The sequence below is a fragment of the Candoia aspera genome, chromosome 1 (assembly GCF_035149785.1).
Source record: "Candoia aspera isolate rCanAsp1 chromosome 1, rCanAsp1.hap2, whole genome shotgun sequence".
Taxonomy (NCBI): Eukaryota; Metazoa; Chordata; class Lepidosauria; order Squamata; family Boidae; genus Candoia; species Candoia aspera.
Window position 1 is genome coordinate 60,013,655 of NC_086153.1, and position 26,109 is coordinate 60,039,763.

Consider the following 26,109-nt stretch of genomic DNA (forward strand, 5'->3'; position numbering starts at 1 on the left):
AGAAAATGTTGCACTCAGGAGAAATATGGTGGTTAGCATCTGTGGTTGGGCAAAAGAGTTGATTGCATTCTTGAGGTATATAGTTGGCCAAAGGTGTAACCTTTATAATGACCTAGTGGTTGAACATCATACTTAAATGGACCATTAATCTACCTGATCTATACACAACTTCTTTTTGCCACCATAACTGAAATAAATGGGACTTCATAAGAGCATAGTTGTAAAATGTGTTAAATGAATTTTAAAAAAATCTTATATTCTCATGCAAACAGCAGATATTGAGATGGAGAGATTGACAACTCAGCTCTTTTCTATTACACAAGTCCTGAAGAAAGAGTAAACTATATGTAGTCACAATTGTAGCAGTCTTGTTAAATAGCAAAAATCATCCAGTGAATGTTGAGGACATGTTACATATTGCAAAACAGCTATAATGAAAGTCTCTCTCTGTAGAAATTAACATGAGCCTCATGTATAAATCATAGGTGATAGTCCATGTATTGTACACGACCTGGGAAGTTTCAAGCAATGACTTATCCAAGAGGAGACTTAACGTAGGCATGATATTAATGTAGGACAGATAAAAAGCTTTCCCATTTCACTATACAGTCCCTGCTCTCTCACTTAAGGGGCTGTGATAAATGACCCTCCAGTCTCTGTTTGAAGACCTCCAGGAAAGGAGAACTCACTTTTTCACCTGGCAGCCTTTAACCATTCCTCACAAGGTCTGGTTTCTAGATACTTCACTGTTGCAGTAGCACTCCTCTAACTTGCTACAATTTGGCACTTTTTGAACTTTGTGTCCATAACGGAGCACAGTACTACAAATGTGGTCTGGCCATGGTAGAGGAAAGTGGGACAATTACTTCCTGTAATCTGGACTGGTGCTCCTGTTAATGCATTCTAGATGACATTTAATTTTTTAGCAACTGTCTCATTTGTTGGCTCATGCTTTGCTTGTGGTTGACAAGGACACCCGGATCCCTTTCACACCTATTATTGCCAGGCCAGGTTTCACCATCCTTTACTTAAGCTTTCAACTCCCCACATTCCTTTTTCCCCTGGATTTTAGCTGTCTTGCCTGATTATTAGAAACACAGAAGCTTGCAATTGTTTTGCAAAACTTCAGTTTGCCTCTAATTGTCTCAATATGACTTTTCGATGCAGTGTACTAGTTAATTAAATGTCCAATTATTGGATAGCCAACATAAGCAGTTTTTTTTAAAGAGCCATATTTATTACTTGTTTTAAAAATGTTCTCAAGTCAACTGTTTTCTAAACATTTCAAAGTTCTGAATGTAGATGAAGCTTTAATCTAACTGGCTCTTTGTTTTTAATTGAGCTAGCACTGAAAACAGGCATATGAGTCAGAGTATGTGGTTTTTAATGCCTTTGCTATTAAACATCTTGTTTTTATTTATATAATACTATAATATTAAGGGTATAGAAGAGGGCATACTCAGTCATTTGTAAATAATTTTTAAAATGCCAAGGAAGTGGCTATTATCATCATGTTATTTCCCCCACCTTATCCATTTTGCACCTTTTCCAAATACTTAATTTCAGTGAACCTTACCTAAGAAAATTTGAGCATCTGTTACATTAAAACTTACTGGTGACCAGGAATTCTTTCTAGCTTATTCACAAAGATAAATAGCTGCTACCACTCCCCTCTAACACTGCTTCAAGGTCAGGGACCTTCTTGAGGATATTATGTACAAGAGTGTACTGTAATGGCAAGTCCTACAAGGAACGTTTAAAAGACCCAGGTATATATAGCTTGCAGAAGAAAAGATTGAAAGGGGACATGATAGTGGTCTTCAAATACCTGAAGGGCTGTTACATTGTAGAGAGTTTGGACTTACTCTCATTTGCTCCAGAGGGTAATACTAGAACTAATGGGACAAAACTTCAAGGATGTAGATACAGATTTGACATTAAGAACTTCTTGGCAGTAAGAGTGGTCAATCAGTGGAATAGGTTACTGCAAGGAGCCATTTCTTCCCCTTTATTGGAGGTTTTCAAACAGAAGCTGGAGAGTCATCTATTGAGGATGGTGTAATAAAGCTTGCAGTGTGCAGGAGGTTGGACTTGACCTCATAGGTCCCTTCCAATTCTATGATGCTATGAATTCTATGAAGTGGACAATCCGTTTGCATCAGTAGTTCTCAGTTCTAACACTCAAATTTCTGAATATGTCTGATAATTATAATGAGGGAGGTTTCTGTTGACATTCATTGAGCTTCATGAGATGTGCAAAACCTTTCAAGTTTGAAATATCTTGATCTTAAAACATTCCAGTCCAATCTCACTAAAACTGTTTCTGCATCAGAACAATTTGTTCTGACTTTACCAGCTATGTTCTGACCTCAAAACAAAAGCATTCCAACCACAAAATTAAGGTCAGAATGGCTCATTTTGAGGTCAGACTACTTCTGAAAATGTAAGGTCAGAACAAGCTGTTCTGTCATTAGTTTACTTCCAGTGAAATTGGAACACCCAGTTCCAAGGTTGGAGCAGGCCATTTTAGGGTTGAGGTGTTTCAACCTTGAAACATTTTGTACACCTCTTTATAAAACACACTGCCAACAATGGTGGAATTCCACATCTTTGCAGTGATATGAATTGAAATTGTTATACAAAATTAAACTCCATTACATTTCCACATTTCATATGTCAGTTCCCATTCAGGGAATTTTTAATCACAGAAAAATGTTTATCAAACTGGTTAAACAATGATTGCATGATACAAAAGCCCAACTGAGATACTAAATGCACATACCTCTGTCAGAAGATATGTTAGCAGTAGAGCTAATCAGCATGTAGAACCTGCATGCTGATACATGCAATATTATTCTTGGGGCAGTATTATTCTTTGGGAATAATACATCAGTATTATTCCTCGGGGCAAATTAAGTACGTTTTTGAACCAGGATGCTTGCAGGATATTGTTTATGATACTTCTGTACCTCATCTCATTGCACAATTGTAATCAATATATAGTATTTAATAGATGTTTAAAAATTACCTTGTTTAATTCCTAATGAAATCAGAGTTGTTCACAAATGTGTAGCTGGTCTTTGGGTTTCCTTTTGCTTAGCAACTGTTGATGTTTTAGGTCTCCAGTATAAGGCATTGCAGTTGGATTCTGGGCCTAACTTTGGGTTTAATTTTCTGGGATAGCTATATTAAAACATACTAATATACACCTTTTCTTAAAATATATATGCTAGACACTTTAAATTATAATCAGTTATATTTTCCATTCTTCAATTTCCAGCTGGATATCTTACAAAATTACATGTGGCAAATACATATTAACTTTTTCTAAAGTTGTATTATCATTATTTTTTATTGTTCCATGCTTTAGAACTACTTTTTGTAATTACAGTTCTTTTTGTGGAATTCTTTACTAGCTTATTTCTAAATAGTACAGTTAATACTGATTCAGTTTCAGACATCATTTCATGTAAAGATATAATGGCCATCCCATATTTCATGCAGGGAATAGCATATATATGTTTGTGTGTGTGTGTGTGTGTACTGTATATACAGTATGTGTATATATATATTGTGTTATGGGACGCGGTGGCGCTGCGGGTTAAACCGCTGAGCTGTCGATCGGAAGGTCGGCGGTTCGAAACCGCGCGGCGGGGTGAGCTCCCGTTGCTCGTCCCAGCTTCTGCACACCAAGCAGTTCGAAAACATGCAAATGTGAGTAGATTAATTGGTACCGCTTCGGCGGGAAGGTAACGGCGTTCTGTGAGTCATGCCGGCCACATGACCACGGACGGGTCCTTAGGGACAATGCCGGCTCCAAGGCTTAGAAACGGAGATGAGCACCGCCCCCTAGAGTCGGACTCGACTGGACTTTACGTCAAGGGAAACCTTTACCTTTACTATATATATATTGTATGTGTGTGTGTGTGTGTATCCATAGCAAATGAGATTATGTCAAAATGATGAAGTGCACAGTTACATCGTGATTCAAATCCTGCCCTTACATACTTGCACCTTAATGTCTGTTGCAAGTGCATCATGACATCATGTTTTGCCATTTCCCCACCCTCTTGCAGATCCCTGGGGAATAGCCTTTCAGACCTTTTTCATTTTGGCCTCCTTTTGGCCTCTTTCTTCTTTATGTATAAGTTCTCATGAAATTGTTCTCATGTGTACATTATTCATTCTCATGTAACACATAGAATAAAAATATATCTTTAGCCAACACATTTTTTTTTCTAGGAGAATAGCCATAATTAAAACTTAATCTGGAACCTTTTGTGCTCTCACATTTATCATATATGTTCCCCAGGAAGCTAGGAACTAGCATGGATCTTCTAGCACTAACAAAAAGCATTAATGTGCTTTAGATGGCATTTATGAAAAGTTTACAAATGTCTTACAAATGTCTGATGTAAGGAATGAAAATTAGTATAGAATATATTTAGGAAGTATTGAATGATCAAAAGGACAGAAAACCTGAAGATCAGATTCTTCATTTGGGCCCTATACGCTTAAGGAGGTGTACTCACAGCTAAGCAAAATTCTGGAGAAGTGACTATTGCTCAAGTACCATTTGAGGGGATAGAGCATAGTTTATGGAGACAGATTAAATCCCAAGCATTTCAAATTAAAATGAGCAGATACTACAAACATTTATAATAGCCCTTGGAATATGCCACTATTTTAGGGCAGTATAATATTAATGTAGTTTCCATTACTGCTATTAATGGGTTCCTGGAATTGCATGTTGCTTGACTTGCAGATTTTCATGTATATATACAGTTATATAACAGGGACGTGGTGGCGCTGCAGGTTAAACTGCTGAGCTGCTGAGCTTGCCGATCGGAAGGTCGGCGGTTCGAATCCATGTGACGGGGTGAGCTCCTGTTGCTAGTCCCAGCTCCTGCCAACCTAGCAGTTCGAAAACATGCAAATGTGAGTAGATTAATAGGTACCACTTTGGCGGGCAGGTAACGGCATTCCGTGTAGTCATGACCACATGACCACGGAAGTGTCTACGGACAAACGCCGGCTCTTCGGCTTTGAAACGGAGATGAGTACCGCCCCCTAGAGTCGGACACGACTGGACTTAATGTCAAGGGAAACCTTTACCTTTACTATAATGTTATATAGCAACAAAGACTACTGTTACATTCTCATTTTCAGAAGATATACTAAATAATGTTTCTAAAGGTATTAGCTTTGTCAAAATAAAGAGAGAGATCTCTTTATTAGTAATCTGTGGGGTCAATGCAAGGGAGTAAGAAGTATGCAAAGTTATTATGAAGAAATTGAGATCTGAGATGCTGAAAATTCTCTAAGTGATTTGGACTCTGATTTTCACACAGATCATCTGAAAGAAGAGATAACCCAGCGGCACATGCAAAAGGTGGCCCAAGGTAAATATAACATTCCAAGACAAAGTTTTTTTTCCCCGGATGGCATTTGTTTAAGTTCACATGACGTTAATCTTGCGCTTCTTTTTCTTTCATGCATTTCTTTCATGTTGTTATACGTCATGCAAGAAAAAATTCATGTCCTCTTCCCTCATTGTAGGCAAATGTACCACCACACTTAGGTTAGCAACTGCAGCAGAAGATTTAGCTCTTTAAAATTCACTGGGGCTTCTCCTTACCACAAGTTATGGAGCTAATCTGCTGAGGCCAGTTGGGTCATGCTGATTTATGCCTGGGTTTGTTTTAGTTAAACATTATCCTGGGATGAACTGTGACACAACAATCTGTGAGAGCAGACAAAAAAAAAGCAGGTGCAATCAATATGTTTCTAAGCATCTCCATAAACATGTGGAGCTTTCTGAAATGTTTATTATTCTCTATTCTTCTCTGAAGCTGATGTGGGAAATGCTACATGGAATAAATGTAAAGAAGTCTGCTTCAGGATCAGCACATAATTTTGAACAGATATTGACCATATAATAATTTATGCTTCCATCAGTATAATCTAATAATCTTCCTTTATATATTCTTCATGTATATCTATGGGAAATCATAGAGTTTCATATATTAATACCAGATGTGTAGTTTTTCTTATTCTGCATCACTGGGAATATCTTCCAGCTTTTTTTTTAAGCTCATTCATCCTTTTAAATTTATTGTAACACTGTGGGCTGACATTTATTGTGTGATTTAAGTACTGTCATTTGCTTGTTGTGCTCTGACAGATGAAAACAGATGTCCATTCTTCTGATTTGTCTTGATAACTATAAAAATATGAGGCAATAATGAAATAAACTGCTTACTAGTAAACATAACTAAACTAGATTTAAAAATCCCACGATAAAATGCAATATAATGGTTCCCTTGGAGATCGTGGTAGTAATATTTTCCAGCTTTTTTATTTTAAGTGCCTTGATGGAGATAGATTACCAACATTTTGAACAACAGCAATCTATTTTCTCTGTGGGATATGCTTAGGATGCAGAATTCTCATTTAAGAATAGTTTTATAATCAGCCCTTTCTGTTTTTTAGAAGGATGATTTATCTAGAGATTCTTTTCATGCCATCTCTACATGCCAGGTGATAGCTGGTTAGACAATTGGCACTTCCCAGTAACATACTACCTAGAATATTATTTTACATCTACTCCCATATTCAGAATAGAGGATAGAAAGTGTTGTGGTCCCCTTCCCAGCCATTTGGAAGGCAGAGACCACACTGCAAATTATATCAAACTTATGAAAGAAAAATTTCCGAAAATTTCCTATGGTTGGAAAGATAAGTATCAACACTTACTAAATGTTGGTTGATATTAAGATTCTAGATTACACTGACAGTTTTCTCTGCCTTTTGTACACTGACCCCAGAGAGGTAGTGCCCAATGCAATGTTTTTGTGTCTAGTTACATTGACCACCAGGAGACAGGCGTTACATGACAGGTTTTGTCCTAAACGTCCTTGTGTTCAATTCCTGGTAGAGGATTTGAACCCCATAGCATAACATCTAGCTACCTATGCCCCACAAGTCCAAAACAGGATAAAACCAGTCACATAATGTCTGCCTCCTGCTAGTCAATAAAACTGAAAACAACACACGGGATATACACTGTGTAAAAATAGAGAAATTTCCTTCCCCCTTCCAAGGGTTGTTGGTGGTTGAGGTAATGTGAAATACTGTACATGGGGGCCAGACATAATAACACCTTCTTATTTCTGGTCTGAGAGCTTACGGGATGCCTAGTGGTTAAGGCAACAGGCTAAAAATCAGGCGACTGAGTGTTCTAGTCCCGCCTGGGGCATGAAAGCCGGCTGGGTGACCTTGGGCCAGTCACTCTCTCTCAGCCCAACTCACCTCACAGGGTCGTTGTTGTGGGGAAAATAGGAGGAGGGAGTATTAGGTATGTTCGCCGCCTTGAGTTATTTATAAAAATAATAAAGGTGGGATAGAAAATAAATAAAATAAAAAATAAAGGTGAACTGTATAGACCATTTTGATCATTTTTATGTCTAAAAGGATTGTGAGAGTATGGAAGGCCAATGAAGTTCTGAGCCCAGCCATTTAAGTCTGACTTCTTAGCAGATTAGTCTGCCATAGCTACTGGTTGCTAGGCAGGTTGAGATAATTAGTTAAAGAGAATTAGAGTTTTGACCAAGAAGTGGGGAACTTTTTATCTTTGGATGTCCTTATCTGTTGGGGGACACAGGTCACTAGTGGGTAGGATTAAAGCAAGCAATAAGCAAGGCCAGAGCCAAACAAAGCCCTGTAGCTTCTCTATCTGAGGCTCCCCTTTCTTCCTTTTGACCCATCTTTTTCTATTTTTGATACCCTCTTATTTCACTTACAATGGGCAGCAGCAGAAGGGGCAGTTCTGTAAAATGCTTTTGAAATTCAGCTAAGGGCTATGTTAAATTAGCTGAGAGATACATATGGTGGTAAGGTTGCAGCTTGCTCACCCTAGCTTAGACTAAAAATAAAAATTGAAAGCCTTTCCCTAATTTTTATTACTATTGCTCTGGTATATTTATATATTGTTGCAAACCATTTTTTTTTTAATTATGAGAGTCTATTTTAGTATATTCCCATAGAGGAGGTCTCTCCTGGAATAAGAACATTTTATCTAATATGGAACTATATGTACACTCATTTTTTTCCTGCTTTTTGTTGAACAAGTGACAAGGTATTTAACTCAGAGGCCAAGGGGAAGTTACTGTGGAGCAGCAACATGGGGGGCCAAGCAACAGGCAAAGTAGTGATTATGGCACATGTGAAGATTGAATGTGATTTGGATTTATCTCAGTATTTCACAGCTAATTTCATTTCAGTGCTATAGTACATTCTGCTCTTTTGAATATTTGTGTTTCAAATTAAAATAATAATCCACGTCTGTCTGTGTTAGCTAAATATTTACAGTTACTGTTTATCGTAACTTTGAGTAGTGACTCCTAGTGGCATTTTAGGGCATTCCTTCTATATAAAAAGAGAAAATCACTTTTCCAATATTTCTGTAAGTGTAGGATAGAGCAATTGGCATTTGTTAGCCTTAAGGGTTATTCTTGGAATTCTGATACTAAAAAAATAGGTTGATCAGATGATGTTTGTTAAGATCATAAATTTTCCATTAATTCTGGAACAAGATTTTGGTACCATATCTGGATATGCACCTCAAAACATTCCATGAATATTTGCCTTAGGGAAAATTTGAATTTATTTTGACTGATTTAAATCTTAAGAGGTTCACATTTCTTCAGTGCCACAGCAAATGAGTTTATTGGCAGAAAATCTGCAAAAACAGCAATACAAGGAAAAATGAAAAGGCACAGAAAGTAAACTTACTTCATTAAAATGATTGTGTATTAAGCTTGAGTTGAACATATTTCTTCATGATCCAGGGGCAGAGGTGGGGAGCAATACTATATATTCATGTATCCTAGAGTAATAATTGTAATAATTATGTGCTTCAATTAGGTTTATGAAAATAACTGCAAATCCGTCAAAATAAATGTGTTATCAAATAATTTTGATTTGCTGGAATAAGTCTGAGAAACCTGGCATTTTGGATCAAGTTTAATGAGAAGCAAAGTGAACAAAGATGCTTATGGATTTAATTAATAACAATCTACTTCTAGTCAGTGTTTATGTGTATAAATGTAGTGTTCACACTGACTTTTTACAACTATCGTCTTCAACCTGGCGTTCAGTCACTTGCTGAGATGGGCGGCTATAGAAATCAATCAATCAAATAAATAAATACATTTCTCCATAATTGAGACTGCAGTTCCCAGATTGAGACTGCAGTTCCCAGAGGTTGCAACCAGAATGAGGAGGTTTTGAGAAGTTATATTCACATCAGACTTTAAGGCATTGTGTTGGGGAAGTCTATTATATTACATTAGAATATTTATTAAAACTCTGCCTGTTAGTTGAAATTTCCAAAAAATTAGAATATAAAATGAATTAATTATAAGGGCAAGGCAAAGGTGAATAGAAGTGTTCATCTGAATCTTACATATTGCTCTACTTTTGCAGCTCATGTCAAACTTCAGAGAAAATTATGCCTCAGCAGTTGCCAAGTGTTTGTCTCTTGTATGGCAAGGGTTCCTCATCTGGCTGTCATTGGAGATATTGCTTTGGCTCCAGTCAGTAGATACTTTGGGGAAACAGGTGTTTAAAATCCCTTCCTGGAACTATATCCTCATGTTGTAATATGGCATCTTTCAGTAAAGAAAAATTGATATAATCTTAATTGACCATGGTATCTTTTTGGGTTGGCTCAGGGAGTTGGGGGTGGGTGGCGTGGTTCTACGCTGGTTCACTTCCTTCCTCCAGGGTTAGGGTTAGGGTTAGGGTTAGGGTTAGGGTGGTGGTGGTGATAGGGAGTGAGAGATCCGACCCTCAACCCCTCCTTTGTGGGGTGGCGCAGGGTTCGGTTCTCTCTCCGCTCCTCTTCAACATCTACATGAAACCACTGGGTGAGATCATCCGTCACCATGGGATGAGGTATCATCAATATGCTGATGATACTCAATTGTATATCTCCATCCCAGGTGAGGTAAGTGATGCCATAGCTGCCCTTTCCAGGTGCTGGGGGCTGTAGGGGCCTGGATGGGGAACAATAGGCTTCAGCTGAATCCTGGTAAGACAGAGTGGCTGTGGGTTAAGGGCTCTTCCGTATCTGGGACTTTGTCATCTTTGGTTCTGGATGGGGTTGCACTGCCCCAGACAGACCTGGTGTGTAACTTGGGGGACCTCGTGGACTCACGGCTTCTGCTCAAAGAGCAGGTGGCAGCCGTGGCCAGAAGGGCCTTTGCACAGCTTTGTGTTGTGCACCAGTTATGCCCTTTCCTGGATTGGAAGGCCCTTCAAACAGTCACTCATGCCCTTCTTATCTCCCATATAGATTATTGCAATGCGTTCTACATGGGGCTACCCTTGAAGAGTATCTGGAAGCTTCAGCTGGCCCAGAATGCGTCTGCGCGGATTATTTTGGGCACCCCTAGAAGGGCGCATATAACACCTTTGCTACATGAGCTGCATTGGATACCAGATGGCTTCTGGGTCCAATTCAAGGTGTTGGTTATCACTTATAAAGCCCTACATGGCATGGGACCGGGTTATCTAAGGGACCGCCTCTTCCCCGTTTCATCAGCCCATCCCACCCAATCATGCAGAGAGGGCATGCTACGGACCCTGTTGATAAGAGAATTCCATCTGGTGGGGTCCAGGATGCAGGCCTTCTCTGCAGTAGTGCCCGCCCTCTGGAACATCTTGCCCCCAGAGGTGAGATTAGCTCCATTGCTCCTAGCTTTCCGGAGGAATTTGAAGACCTGCTCTGCCACCGGGCTTGGGGCAGGGAGAATAGTCATACTTGGGGCTGGCTAGTGCCTTGAAGTGCCCCTCCTATACAATGACTGAATGAGACCACAGCCATCTGGATTTTATTATATTTGGTAGCTTTGTGAAATTGTTTTATAGTGTGTTTTATATTGAAATTTTATTATATATTTATTGTTTTATATTGTAAACCGCCCAGAGTCCCTCCGCCCGGAGGAGATGGGCGGTGACAAATTTGTTTAATAAATAAATAAATAAATAAATAGTATAAACGTATAGATTGCATACACTTTATTAGATAACCCATATACTGTGCATTTTAGTAGACTTACCAGCTTCATGTAGGTATAATGGACCATTTCTGTTATAATTGTGGATAAGTTGTAATGGCTGGTATGGATATATAAAGATCAACTACAGAAGTTGCTCAGAGATGAAGACATATGTCTAAGAGTTCAGTCTTCAGGTAGTCTCTATTTCCTCTTTTTCTGTTGTCCTACCTCCTAGTTTCTACCTATAATCTGAAGTAGTAATGTCCAAAATTTGGTTTATTGTGTCATCTACTGTTTGTTTAAACTAGGTGATTGTATCTCTCCCCCTCCTTCTCCTTCTCTCTCTCTCCTTCCTACCCACATATTTTTCTGAGCCTCCATCTGTTTTTCCTTTCTCTCTTTCCCCACCACTGTTCTGTTTCTTTTTAATCTCTGTTTCTGTAACTCACCTATATATTTAATGTATTATTTAGTTTAAGTCTGGAGTGATAATTAGAACATGAAGCAGGCTGGAAAACTGATACCAACTCCATTGCAAATGTCTCAGTTTAGGAAGAAGATGATCCATTGAGACATAGCAATCTGAGCCTTCTCCCATTCACATTGTACATTTGATTGGCTGGGTAAGCCTCAGATGTTTCTGTAAAGATGTAGGGAAGGACCATGAACAGTGTTCTTGTGGGGTCACAGAGATTGAACAGGGCCCCAGCAAAAATGCTGCAGATCTTAGGTTCAGCAGGTCTGATTTATAATACTCTTGAAGTTGAAATTCGGTGAGGTTAATGTTATTTTACTGGCATAGTATTCTCTAAATAAATATCCTTTTCAATTGGTGATTGGCCAAGTTCTAAGAATGTTGCTGCTGTAGCCGTTGAAAAATAGTTGTGATAAAATCTAATAACTATGTTGTGGTTTTTTATTCGGGCATAAATGAAAACCAGAACAGAAAAACAAGAATCTTATATACTACAGACTCCAACATCCTAGGTCTATACAAAATGGTCCTGATGTAGAGAAAGTTAGGCACTTCCAACATGTGGCTTTTTCACATGTGGCCATAAAAATATCTCCAAACTATTCATCCTTTTTTCTTTTTTCTTTAACTCTTCTGTGTCTCTTTCAAAGGTTTTAGGAAAGACACTGTTTCATCCAGATGCAAGAACATTGTGGTAATAGGGCTTTTTTAATCATCTTGAAAGAAGATGGAACAAAGAATAATTCCTTTGAACAAGAAAATATTCATATGGGAAAAACAAAACAAAATGTCATTTGAAGGATTTTTAGAAAATGCTTGAAAACTAGTATGGGGCAATTCAGAAAAACAGTCAGTATTGTTAGCATGAAATCAAATTTTATGGTATGTAAAGCATAACAATAGGAACACAACAGCTCTATTACACAAAAATAAAGTAAGAAGCATAGAAAGAAGCTCGTTTGCCAACAAGTATGTTTTCAGTTTTGCCTTGTCTTGTTAGCATAGTGTTATTCTGAGACTAAAAGCAAAAGGGTTCTTCACTTTTACTGTATTATTGATTCTCAGGGCCTTTTGGAAAGATATCATAATGTTACTATGTCTGTAGTTTGTTCAAATGTCTTCCAGAATAATTTCTAATATAAGTTTGCTTCACTTTTTCATTTTTTAGTTGTAATAAAGTAGTAAAAAGAAACATTTAATGTAAATATATGCCTTTAATCCTGAACATTATCTGGAATGTTCATACAGTTGTCCTAGGCAGTCTATTAATTTTTAATATTTCATTGAAACAGTCATATTTGCTTCTTTCATCTATATTTATTTATTTACTGAATTTATATTGCCGTCCATCTGAAGTACTTGACTCTGGGCAGCTAATTAAAAACAGAATAAAAACAAGAAACAAAATTATAAATAACATAGCAGCCAAGCAACCAACCTTCAACACTAACGATCATCTCAGTTAACACAACCAAGAAACGGGCTCATTCACACCATCACGGCCTTAGTCTCGATGGCAAAACCAGGTCTTTAAAGCCTTGCGAAAAGCCAGCAGGGTTGCAGGGAGTCTGAGGGCAGGTGCCATAACAGAAAAGGCTGTCTTTCTGGAATTTCATTTATTGTATTATTGTTGACACCTACAAATGTATTTTTAGCAGATGCTGTCTGGATATCATTTGATTCCAAATGTTTGTTTAATATTCCAGATTGAGAAACATTTGTCTCTTGAATCTTTAGATTTTGAATTGTTTAAGAAGTATAGCTTTTGTTTCTTTGTTTGAATCGGTGCCTTTCCTCCAGGAGCTCACACAGTATACATAGCACACCTTCCTATTCCTTCTCCACAGCTGTGGAGTAGGTTGAAGTGAGTTAGCTCAGTGAGTCAGCTCAGAAACACTCAGCACCCAGAAACACCCAGCTTCCCTGTTTGAAGCATGACTTGAATGTAGGTGTTCATAGTCCTAGTCTAACTACATCATCCTGGCTGTCATATTAATAGCACAACATTGCATATGGTTTTGTTTACAATAAAAGCAGATGGGGAGGGATGTTGTCCAAAGGTGATTTACTGGAATTTGGCAAGTTTTGACCTTCAGATGATACTTGCTCCATGAGAGACCATCTGACAAATGCAAACATATTAAAAATGCTTTTAAAATATGGTTAAGTAGCTAAAAAGATTTTAAGAACTATGCCTATAGCTGATTCATTTCTGTGAGTCAGAATAGCCTCTTATATCTGTCACCATCTCTTTTGTCTGTATGTGCTGATTAGATTTGCATTTTGTATTTGAACTATTTGAACTGTTCTTAATTATAAAATTAAGTTTTACAAATAAGATTAAGTTACGTTGTATCCCTTACAACAGGAACAGGCAACCTGCCCTAATTTCAAAAATGATTTGTCTTTCTCTGGAATCTGGAAAAGACTTTTCTCTCCATTCTCTGGAGTCCTGCTGCTTGAGAGTGAGGAAAAATGGGTGCCCCTCTTGTTTCAGACCTGGTCACCATAAGCTGATCCACACTGTCTGGTTGACCCATTGCTAGAAAGGGAGAGGAACCACTTTCTGAGGGCAGAAATGGATGTCAGCCTTTATTCTCCTCCCTCTCATTGTTAATCCAACCTCCATATACATTTTCCTGCTGCAGTTTGAAAACAGGCTTTTTCCTTTATGTTCCCTTAACTTACCTGTGCTGGTCCATTTGGGCTGCAGCACTTTACTTCCTTAAAAGCTAGACCCACAGCTCATTGGCTGTTTTGAAGAGGGAGGAATGCCCCTTCAAATTGAGCCAATGCTTACCATTAGCTCCAGTGCTTTTCAGACCTGACTATCGCACTACTATAGTCAGTATCACCCTTGCCTTGAACAAAGTTGCTTGCTTAAAATAGAAACTTCTTTATTATCATCAATATTTTTCTGAGCTTCCTAGTTCTTCCTCTGCTTTTTATTATTATTTGAGTAACTGCACTCCCACCATTTCCCCAGTCACCTGAGATAAAAAGGTTTCATTCCCAGCTCCCAAAAGTGAATTGTCAATTGATTTCCTGAAAGAAAAAGGTAGAAGGGCACAGCATCATGTAACCATCCACTATTACTTCATGGGATGGGGAGACATTAAGCAAGTTTTCTATAGGGACCAGCAAGTTCATACGTATCAGAGAAAATCAGTAAGAATTACAAGTGTGTGTGTTGGTGCACCTGCACATGCATGCATGTATGAAAGTGTGGGTGTGTTTGTGTATCTCAGTGCTGCAATTTTTAGTAAATGTAGTAAATGTGAGTAAATTTCAATATAATATGTTAAGGTTGTACATCATTATCAGTGCAGCTAACTTCTGAATAAATGTACTGGATTGCCCCAAGTTAATTTGGGATCCTATAAATTACGAAATTAGAAGAAGAAAAAAGTAGTAGAAAATATAAGGAAAATAAAAACAGGTAAAAGCCATCCAAAGATCAGTTGGATACTGAGAAATTATCAAGATATGATTAGAGGGAATCCCAATATATTTTAGCAGTTAAGCACAAGATGTTTAGATGTTGCACTAAACTAATAAAGCTTTACATGCAAAAGCTTCTTTCCTGCAGCTATTACACACAACCTGTTATAAAATTAGTATCAACCGATCAGTCTTTAGAGCTAGGGCCAGCTAAGAAGCTAATAGTAAATTGGCAGGTTCAGTCCTACTTACAGATGAAAAGCACTAGATTTCAGGATGGCCAATATTGGCAGTTGCAAAAGAAGAAGAATGAATGGTTGGACTGATATACTAAACCATGGTGTGGTTGTTTAGTTTTGGCTTAGCATGATATTAGATCCCAACCATTAGGGCTAGTTGGTCATGGTTTATGCTTAGCATGTGAACCAGCTAGGTCAATGTATAATTCATTAAATAGGGAATTATAAGCAGGAGATAAATTATGATTTTTATTCAGCCCCAGAGGCAATGAAAAGTAAACTGTATTAGTGACAATAAATTGTCAGAGAGTATTAGTAGTAAATTCTGCAGTGTATTTTGAGGGCATTATAGATCATTCTTCTGGAGTTATCAAGCTGTTCTATAACTTATGTATCCATACAAGAATTTTTTTTGGCTTGCATATCAATTACAACTCAAAAGGCATTAAAATAGTTTATTGAAAGATGACATTTCTTCAGTTTACTAAGGAAATACTGTATTTGTATACATTCATGAATTCTTAATTCCATATCTCCACTTTGGGTAACGTTTTTGCCAAGAACAGAAAAGATGGAAGAAAAATTTACTGTAAAGGAAATAAAGGGCATAATAAGGGAAATCCCAGGTCTTTTCTCAGCAGCTTCATTGAGGGAAAACCCATGCAAAATAGAAATGTTAAAGGTAAATAATTTTGGTGGAGACAGGCAGGGGGAGAATTCTAGGAGACTAACTGGAACAAATAATCCATATAGAACTAATATGAAATAATATATCTGGTGTTGAACAAAAACTGGGGAGACAGGCTTAAGTCCACCCTCGGCCATGGAAGTTCGGTGGATGGCCCAGGGTCAGCCACTTTGTCTCACCCTATCCCACAGGTTTGTTGTGGGAAGAAAACTGGAAAAGAGTGTTCTGTATACCACTCTGTGCCTTTTATGGCACCTTTTTCTACTATATACCTGTATATAAGATAATTATTCCACTACATAAATTTGTCCTTTGGCTTTATTTCTGTAACTGCTAACACTGGGTGATTATAACTTGCAGCCGTAGTCAGTCCTCGAGAAATTAATCAACCTGATCCAGTAGAAGAGGCACTTCGAGCACAAATTGAACAGAAGAAAATAAGGTTTTCTTGGCTTGATTATTATATGTTAAAAACTTAAGTATGTATGTGTACAGTATGTTGTTAAAAATTAAGTAACATGTACATTTTGTTATTAAGTTAGATTAATAGCTAACTATATGTGGACCATATTTCAACAATGGGAAAGCGTAGGTTTGATTAGATTATCAGTCAGTTTAAGAAAGATAATAAATGTTCTCTTTTCCCATAATTAGCTAATATCCTTTTTCAAGCAGAGCCTCCCCAAGCCTTGGTGCCAGTTGGTTGCTTTGGGCTTGTTGCTAAACGAGAACACAGAAATAGTGGAAGCTGGCAAGAGAACAGCTGAAAGTTGTTCTAGGGGCAAAGACCAAAGTTAGTTCAAGGTCAGAGCACATGAGAAAATCCAAGGCAATGTGGTGAGACTGAAATCAAAGAACTATAGAATAGACCTCATTCAAGCAACCAGTTCTATAGAACTGAATAAACTTGAGTTCTCAGAGCCCTTCTCAGGGTTTAGGCACAACCTCTGCAAATAGACTTGGAGAGTTCCCGCTTGCCAAGGGGATCTTAGTCACGAGTATTTCGTTACTCAGTGAGAATTCTGTGTTTGGCCTCTTTGATGGGCATTTCTTTGACAGATGAATAAGCCACTAATATTTGGGGGAAGATGTTTCTGTTCATATACTGTATGATGAACTTACCAGACTCTTTATAATTTTTTTCCAGCAAAGGAGACAGAGCGGGGGGGGGGGGGGGAGAGGGAGAGGAAGAAGGAGAGGGGGAGAGAGAGAGAAATACCCAACAAGGAACAAATCAATATTTCCCATCTTGCCATCTGTGGGCAGGGTAACAAATGGGGAGAGATGTTCAGTTCAGTTCTACATAACACCTGGCAGTAGTTTTTTTTTAGTTGCATCAGATTATTTTTCTTTAATAACTTTTTCTTTTTGCAGTTATAAAACAATGTTTACTCACTTGAAAGGGCTGAAGATAGAGATTGAACACTTGCAGCTCCTTATGGAAAAAGCAAAGCTGAAGCTGCAAAAAGACTTTGAAGCTTGGTGGTCTGAAGAAACAACAAGTTTGCAGGTATTTAGGTGTTTTTATTTTCACTTTTAGAATAACTTTTATATTTGTCAGCTGAAAACAAGGTTGGGATAATGTATTGAATGCACATTTTGCCTCCATCTTAATTTGACACAAAAGCAGTAATCATTCCACTGCTGAAAGATCTAATAAAGCATTTTAACTTCCCAGATTTTAAGGTGTGTAAAATTCTATGCCCTTAAGTAACTCAACATCAAATGATCCATTGTGAAAGTTTGAAACTTGAGTTTGACATTTCAGTGAATCAAGAATTTCTGAATGTAGTGATATAATGGGAGATATAAAATATGTACAATTATGTGAAGGGTTAGAATTCAAAGTAAGGATTTCAGTACTCAAATTCCAACATTAATGAGATGAGGGTTAGCCTCTGGTTCATTCTTTATCCTATGGTTTCTTTAGAGCCAAGAAGAAAAGCCACTTTTGCAGAATTCAGCTGGTGTCTTAAAGACTCCTTCCTCGCTTTTTGAAAATCAGCTACGTTCATGTAATATCAGGTAAGATGGTTATCTTTTTGCACATTTGTCTTCTGATATTTCTGTGTTTCTGAGTGAACAGAAGGTAAAGTGGTACAGCAATTCCATATGGCCATTTTGTAAATCAGTACATAAGTGTACCATGCAAAGAGTCCATGTTGTGGATTCAAATGATGAGACTAGAATCACAGAGAAGATGTCTGCAACCCCATCTGTCCTCTGCTTAAAAATCTCCTGCTCACACTTCAGTTCTATGCAGTCTATTTCTCTGTCAAACCTTTTGTTCCCATTGGGAGAATTATTCTGGTGTTCTACTGAAATCTCTTCCTGCATAATTTTTAGCTTTTGGTTCCAGCCCTACCTTTGGAGAAGCAATAGATGTTTACAGTACCTCAGAATGAAAAGATCATGTCTCTCTTCGTTCTTCTCCAGCCTTTCAAACTATTTCTTGTAGTAATTTGTTTCCAACTATCTCATGGCCCTTACTTTTTCTGTAGCTGCGTCTGTATGTTCATGTCATTCTTAAAATGAATACAGTACTTTATATGTGGCCTGACACAGAATAGATTGCAACTATTACCTCTCATAATCTGGACATTATTTTTCAATTAGTTCAGACTAATCATTCACTTTAATTTTTCATCAACTACATGATACTAGTAGCTCATGCTCAACTAAGACTCTTATGTCTGTACATCATTGCCTGTTATCAAACTGGTCTTTCCATCCAGTCATTATACCTTGGATTTTCTGTATCTAATTGAAGGACATTATTATTATCTATGTTAAATTTCATGTCATTGGTTTAAGGACAATGTTTCAACTTGCCATCATAATTTCGAATTTATATTCTGCTTTCTGTTTCTTAACTATTTGTTAATCACACCTGCAATCTGGTAAATATTTCCTTTAAGTTTTTGTCCAAATAATTTAAAAAAAATATTGAATAGCATTGGATTTATGACAAGAGGCCACTCAAGACTTGTGAGGTATGTTTGTTCAGCTTATTGTAGATTCAGCTGTGAATCTACCTATTAGCAGTGACTTCTGGCCTGTATTACATCAGCTGATAAACAAGGGTCACATTTTATTTATTTATTTATTTATTTGTTTGTTTGTTTGTTTGTTGGGTTTCTACACTGCCACAATCATGTGACTGTCAACCATATACAGAAATATTATTATAAACTTAATAAAATGTCCACACTTTAATTATGCCAGATTGTGTACAAAAATTAAAACTAATCGAATTGAAGCAATATAAACATTCCTATGACATTCTCTCAGTTAATTAAAAAAAGCTCTCCAGAAGACCCCTGTTCAAAATCAAAAACTGTTAGGGCTAATCTAGTTTCTTGGGAAAGTCTGTTCTACGATATAGGAACCATCGTAGAGATGCACTTCTACCTGGCCTCAGTTCTCCTGATTTCATGGTAATAGGAAAGTAGAAGCAATTTTCCCCAAAATATTCTTATCAGGTCAGTCAATTTTTCCATGCAGAAGGCTGTCTTGAAGGTACCTTAGCACCATGCTATACCATATAAGGCTTCTAAGGTCAAAACTAGCTCTCTAAATTGCACATCGAACCTATTGCCAGCCAATGTACAGATATGTACAGATGTACAGAAACACAGATATAAAATAATGCCAGTTAACGTCTGGGCTGCTGCATTTTGAACCAATTGAAGTTTCTGAGTGGTCTTTAAAAGCAACCCCACACTGAATGCATTGCAATAGTCTAACCAAATGGTGATAACAGTATGATTTTCTATTGCAAGCTCTTCCAACTCTAGGTACAGTTAGGACTGGTACACGATTCAGAGCTGGGCAAAGGCCCTCCAGGGCACAGCTCCACCTGCCCTTCCAGCTGGACCTCCAGTTCATAGACCTCCTCCCTCAGAGCAGTACCACTCTGGCAGAAAACCTTGTTGAATAAGCAATGACTTCATCTTGCTTGGATTCAATTTTAGCCTATTTCTTCCCATTCAGACCCCAACAACTTCTGAATAGTGGGAGTAGTGCAAGATGGCAATGTTCAGCGTATTGACGATTTGTTGTTTATTCGTTTAGTCGCTTCCGACTCTTCGTGACTTCATGGACCAGCCCACGCCAGAGCTTCCTGTCGGTCGTCAACACCCCCAGCTCCCCCAGGGACGAGTCCGTCACCTCTAGAATATCATCCATCCATCTTGCCCTTGGTCGGCCCCTCTTCCTTTTGCCTTCCACTCTCCCCAGCATCAGCATCTTCTCCAGGGTGTCCTGTCTTCTAATTATGTGGCCAAAGTATTTCAGTTTTGCCTTTAATATCATTCCCTCAAGTGAGCAGTCTGGCTTTATTTCCTGGAGGATGGACTGGTTGGATCTTCTTGCAGTCCAAGGCACTCTCAGAATTTTCCTCCAACACCACAGTTCAAAAGCATCGATCTTCCTTCGTTCAGCCTTCCTTATGGTCCAGCTCTCGCAGCCATATGTTACTACAGGGAACACCATTGCTTTAACTATGCGGGCCTTTGTTGTCAGTGTGATGTCTCTGCTCTTAACTATTTTATCGAGATTTGTCATTGCTCTTCTTCCAAGGATTAAGCGTCTTCTGATTTCCTGACTGCAGTCAGCATCTGCAGTAATCTTTGCACCTAGGAATACAAAGTCTTTCACTGCTTCTACATTTTCTCCCTCTATTTGCCAGTTATCAATCAAGCTGGTTGCCATAATCTTGGTTTTTTTGAGGTTTAGCTGCAAACCAGCTTTTGCACTTTCTTCTTTCACCTTCATCATAAGGCTCCTCAGTTCCTCTTCACTTTCAGCCATCAAAGTGGTATCATCTGCATATCTGAGATTGTTAATGTTTCTTCCAGAGATTTTAACTCCAGCCTTGGATTCCTCAAGGCCAGCTTGTCGCATGATGTGTTCTGCATACAAGTTGAATAGGTAGGGTGAGAGTATACAGCCCTGCCGTACTCCTTTCCCAATCTTAAACCAGTCTGTTGTTCCGTGGTCTGTTCTTACTGTTGCTACTTGGTCGTTATACAGATTCTTCAGGAGGCATACAAGATGACTTGGTATCCCCATACCACTAAGAACTTGCCACAATTTGTTATGGTCCACACAGTCAAAGGCTTTAGAATAGTCAATAAAACAGAAATAGATGTTTTTCTGAAACTCCCTGGCTTTTTCCATTATCCAGCGGATATTGGCAATTTGGTCTCTAGTTCCTCTGCCTTTTCTAAACCCAGCTTGTACATCTGGCAATTCTCGCTCCATGAACTGCTGAAGTCTACCTTGCAGGATCTTGAGCATTACCTTACTGGCATGTGAAATGAGTGCCACTGTTCGATAGTTTGAACATTCTTTAGTGTTTCCCTTTTTTGGTATGGGGATATAAGTTGATTTTTTCCAGTCTGATGGCCATTCTTGTGTTTTCCAAATTTGCTGGCATATAGCATGCATTACCTTGACAGCATCATCTTGCAAGATTTTGAACAGTTCAGCTGGGATGCCGTCGTCTCCTGTTGCCTTGTTATTAGCAATGCTTCTTAAGGCCCACTCAACCTCACTCTTCAGGATGTCTGGCTCTAGCTCCCTGACCACACCGTCAAAGCTATCCCCGATATTGTTATCCTTCCTATACAGGTTTTCTGTATATTCTTGCCACCTTTTCTTGATCTCTTCTTCTTCTGTTAGGTCCTTGCCATCTTTGTTTTTGATCATACCCATTTTTGCCTGGAATTTACCTCCAATGTTTCTAATTTTCTGGAAGAGGTCTCTTGTCCTTCCTATTCTATTGTCTTCTTCCACTTCCGCGCATTGCTTGTTTAAAAATAATTCCTTATCTCTTCTGGCTAACCTCTGGAATTTTGCATTTAATTGGGCATATCTCCCCCTATCACTGTTGCCTTTTGCTTTCCTTCTTTCTTGGGCTACTTCTAGTGTCTCAGCAGACAGCCATTTTGCCTTCTTGGTTTTCTCTTTCTTTGGGATGTATTTTGTTGCCGCCTCCTGAACAATGCTGCCAACTTCTGTCCAGAGTTCTTCCGGGACCCTATCTACTAAGTCCAGTCCCTTAAATCTATTCTTCACCTCCACTGCATATTCCTTAGGAATATTAGTGAGCTCATATCTAGCTGATCTGTCGGTCTTCCCTAATCTCTTTAGTCTGATCCTAAATTGTGCAAGAAGAAGTTCGTGATCTGAACTACAGTCAGCTCCAGGCCTTGTTTTTACCGACTGTACAGATGTCCGCCACCTTTGGCTGCAAAGGATGTAATCAATCTGATTTCGGTGTTGTCCATCTGGTGAAGTCCATGTATAAAGCCGTCTCTTAGGTTGTTGGAAGAGAGTGTTTGTTATGCAGAGTGAATTGTCTTGGCGTATTGACGATACTTCTCCCTTAACTGTGGACAAACACTCCTAATGGCCTCATGTAGATATTTAAAAATAAAGGGGAGAGAACCAACTCCTGCAGGATTCCATATGTAAGAGGAGACTTGGCTGATCTCTCCTTATCTATAACCATCAGTTGGAACTTTCCACTGAGAAATGAACAGAACTACTGAAGTAAGACTTTCATCAGATCCTGTACTGACATTAAGATATACTATTTCTATAATGTACCTATAATCTGACAAGCTAATAACTTTATCAAAAGGAGAAGTTTAATTAGTTATTTTTGCTAAATCTACACTGGTTCCTAGTCAAAAATACTTTCCAAAAATACCTTAACTGCTTATTAATCTGTATTAGAATTTTGGCTGAAATGTCTAGCAAACTAATATATAGTTTCCTTTGCCACTTTTAAAATATATGTATAGTATTTACATATTTCTAATCATTACCCATCTTTCCCATTTACAAAGAATTCTCAGAGATTGCAGGGAGTATCTCTGGGTTCACTCACTGAACTAACCTGCAATATATCATTTGTTTGGTTTTTGGCTTAGCATTTTGCATGAAGTCTGTTACTGTGGTACATAAACCATAGTTTATGGCTTAGTATATTAAATAAATCAAACCAGTTGTGAATTATTCAACAGACCATAGTAAAACAAACCAAAGGTTTAATATGATATGTGAAGTGCAAATTCTTTCAGCACCATATGAACAATATTCAAAACTATATTTTAAAAAGCCTATTGTATCTCTCTCTTTTACTTAAACCATTAGTGTAACAGTTACTGGCACATGTGGAAATTTTTGAAGTATATCTTGAAGAGATTATGGATCTCCCTGAGATCTTAAATATACTGTATTTATTTTTAAATCATTTCCAGAAACGAAAAAGGATCTTTCTGTCTTTTTTATTAGAACAACTTTCTATTAGAAGTTAAAGAAGACTAAAATTATTACAAAGTTAGCTTAATACAACAGAACACTCACACAAACAATAATGTACTTCTACATTAAGGCTTCTAAACTAATTGTGTAACAGCATACATAAGTAAGAACTTAAAGATACACAAGAATTTAAGCATACACAAAAAAGAATTTAAGTTGTCCATTTCATATAGGTCAAGCAGCTTTAGCGTGAACTTCCTTTATATACTTTTCCCTCCAATCTAATGTTTATTTAATAGTTTACATCTCATTTTTACATTTATGGGTAAATAAACTGAAACTCTTCAATATTCATGTCAAACATCTTTATGTTTTCCGGAGAGAGATAAATAAAAATCATACTTCCAATATCTGTGTAGTTTCTTTAACAATTTTTGTCACTTTGCAAAGATCTGTATATTTAAGAGTCTGACAATAAATGTATGACCTGACATTTTATTTCATAGTCTTTCCTGGCTCTCAGTTCCACTAACACTGTGTCGTTAGATAACAGGGTTGGACTAAGGAAAAGCCATGCAGGTTCCTGTCTGTCTTGTGGCTGACAGGTTCTTCTTTCCAGCATCCTTTTATTTCTTTGGTCTGTGACTATACTGTTTTTCTTGGAGATTTTCGGTGTTTGATACACCAATGTTCTAATTCAAATCTGCAATGCTTCTGTGGCTTTTGTTGGGCCACTGGGGGTGGGGGTGAGTGCTGGATCATGGCAGTGGCAAATGCTTCTTTAAGGGAGAAGACGATGCCATCAACTTTAGTAGAAGCAATGGTGTACCCTCATTTGAAGAAGCTGTCTCTTGATCTGCCCTTGTTAGTTAATCGTCACTATGTCTCTAGCCTTCTCTTTCCTTCTGTTGGAAACTGTGATGGATCTTGGAGCTGAGGGGGGAGAGAGTGCACTCCATGGAGATAAGCATTCTCACAGCATTGAAAGCATTGGGCGGCTGGCAAAGAAAGTTAGGCTGGCCCTGCCTTAGAGTCCTGGGAGTATTTTTCCACTTAGATCAGTTAGAGTATCTTCAGTCTGGCAAGATTCTGCATTGGGTAAGAATAATTAAGGAACTAGAGTGCAACTGGAGCTTGCGTGGTTCATGCCCATTTTCCTGACAGAAAGGTTGTGGAAATGGCAGAACATTCAGAAGCTTCAGTTGGTTCAGAATGCAGCATCATGTATAGTATTAGGCACTCCATGCTGCTGCTATGTGAGCTGCACTGACTCCCAGTAGGCTTCTAGGTACAATTCAAGGAGCTGGTTGTTACCTTTTAACCCCAACAAAGCATTTGGCCAGGTTATTGCAGTACTGCCTCTCCCTGATTGTTTATGCCTGTCCCATCAAATTGTGCAGAGAGGGCATGTTGGTGAAGCAATGTCACTTAGTGGGCCTAGGAAGTAGGCCTCTTCTGCATGGTGCATGTCCAGGTGTGCCTGATATGTTGACACTGAGATTTTTTTAGGGGCCTCAGCCTGGTGGGTTTTTTTTCAGTGAATCATAAATTTAATTTTGCTTTTATCTTTGTTCATTGCCCAGAGTTTCTTTGGTGGATATACACCCATATATATTTGCTAAATAAAGGAGGGAGGGAGGGAGGAACTACTGGCTTTGGAAACTGAGTATTTAGCACCAACCAGTGAACCCTCAGTGGTTAGTGGCTATTAGCCATTGTTGGATTTATTCTTGACCACATTTTCTATGGCAATGCTGCTATTCTTTCTCTTCCTTTTATATCAACTTTCTCAATTTTTGTGATGCATGGTGCTCAGCATTTTAATTAAGTCATTCTGAGATTCTGTAGCTTTGACTTTACATGCAGTTATTTGAGAATTATAACCATAATTTGTAAAACTTCCACAGCTCTGAATTCTACAGTTAAAACATGTTACCAACTAATTTTTGTATGTTTTAATAAGTAATGATAACACAAGCTGGTTTGTAGCTTTGTTAATGACAGTTTTCCTTCAATCCCAGCGACTGCCACATCATCCTTCCACTCCTTCCTTTGATATTTTTTCAAAGATAAGCATAATAGTCAAGGACTTTTGTGCCTCATTAACTTTTATGTTTGGTCATAGTACAAAGAAGTACAATTTTATCTGCAGAACCAGCTCTGGCTTCCATGAACCAGGTTCCATATATTGCATTAAATGTTTCTGATCAGCATAATTTCAGAGTAAACTCTTTCGAGCTAATTCTCAAGAATTATCCACCTAGAATTTATTCATCAGAAGAAGTGCACCTGCACATAAAGCAACTTCTACATAATTAAATACTCCTTAATGAAGGAGCTCAAAATATATATTGGGAACACCTATGTAAACAAGAAAAATCAGAAACCACAGTAGTGATTACTGCTGTAAAAGTATGCAGATCATTACATTTTATGGAGCTCATTCCAGTCCTGAGCCAGCTCATGTGACTTTTTTGATATGCTAATTGTATGGAATGTCTAGAGATTACGTATTAATTGATATGCGTATTTTTCATGACTATAATTTAAATATATGGGGCAAGCAACACTTACTTTGGCAAATGCATCCATGGCTAGGTATTTCTGTTGTTGATTTTGGTCCTCATTTTTGGCTGCTAAGTACCTTGGAAGTTATGATTATGACGCATATAGAAGATAAGAATCCAAGAGCATGAATCAAATGTGAGATTCTGTGAGAGGCAGACTCTGGAGTTCTGTTTTTATTTGCAGACATATGATATCTATGTTGTTACACTTGTAATGACCCTTTTAAGTTGTCAATGAAAATTTTCTCTTCAGATATTCCAAGTGCTTTTGTATTATTGTATGTTAAGCCTTATGTCCATTTTTGCAGCTATGTTCTCACTGTGACAAATGAAGAATTTGTAATGGAGCTCTTGACATTGT

The 26,109-nt window shown here is 38.0% G+C and overlaps 1 protein-coding gene across 1 annotated transcript in view; it reads left to right on the forward strand.

The window, feature by feature from the left end:
* KIF6 (kinesin family member 6) overlaps positions 1 to 26,109 on the forward strand; it is a 145,999-nt gene that overhangs the window by 105,711 nt on the left and 14,179 nt on the right. Inside the window, exons 16-19 of the mRNA XM_063290003.1 lie at positions 5,352 to 5,402; positions 16,267 to 16,348; positions 17,281 to 17,416; positions 17,837 to 17,931. Coding sequence (XP_063146073.1) covers positions 5,352 to 5,402; positions 16,267 to 16,348; positions 17,281 to 17,416; positions 17,837 to 17,931 — 364 coding nt within the window. The remainder of the gene's footprint in view (positions 1 to 5,351; positions 5,403 to 16,266; positions 16,349 to 17,280; positions 17,417 to 17,836; positions 17,932 to 26,109) is intronic.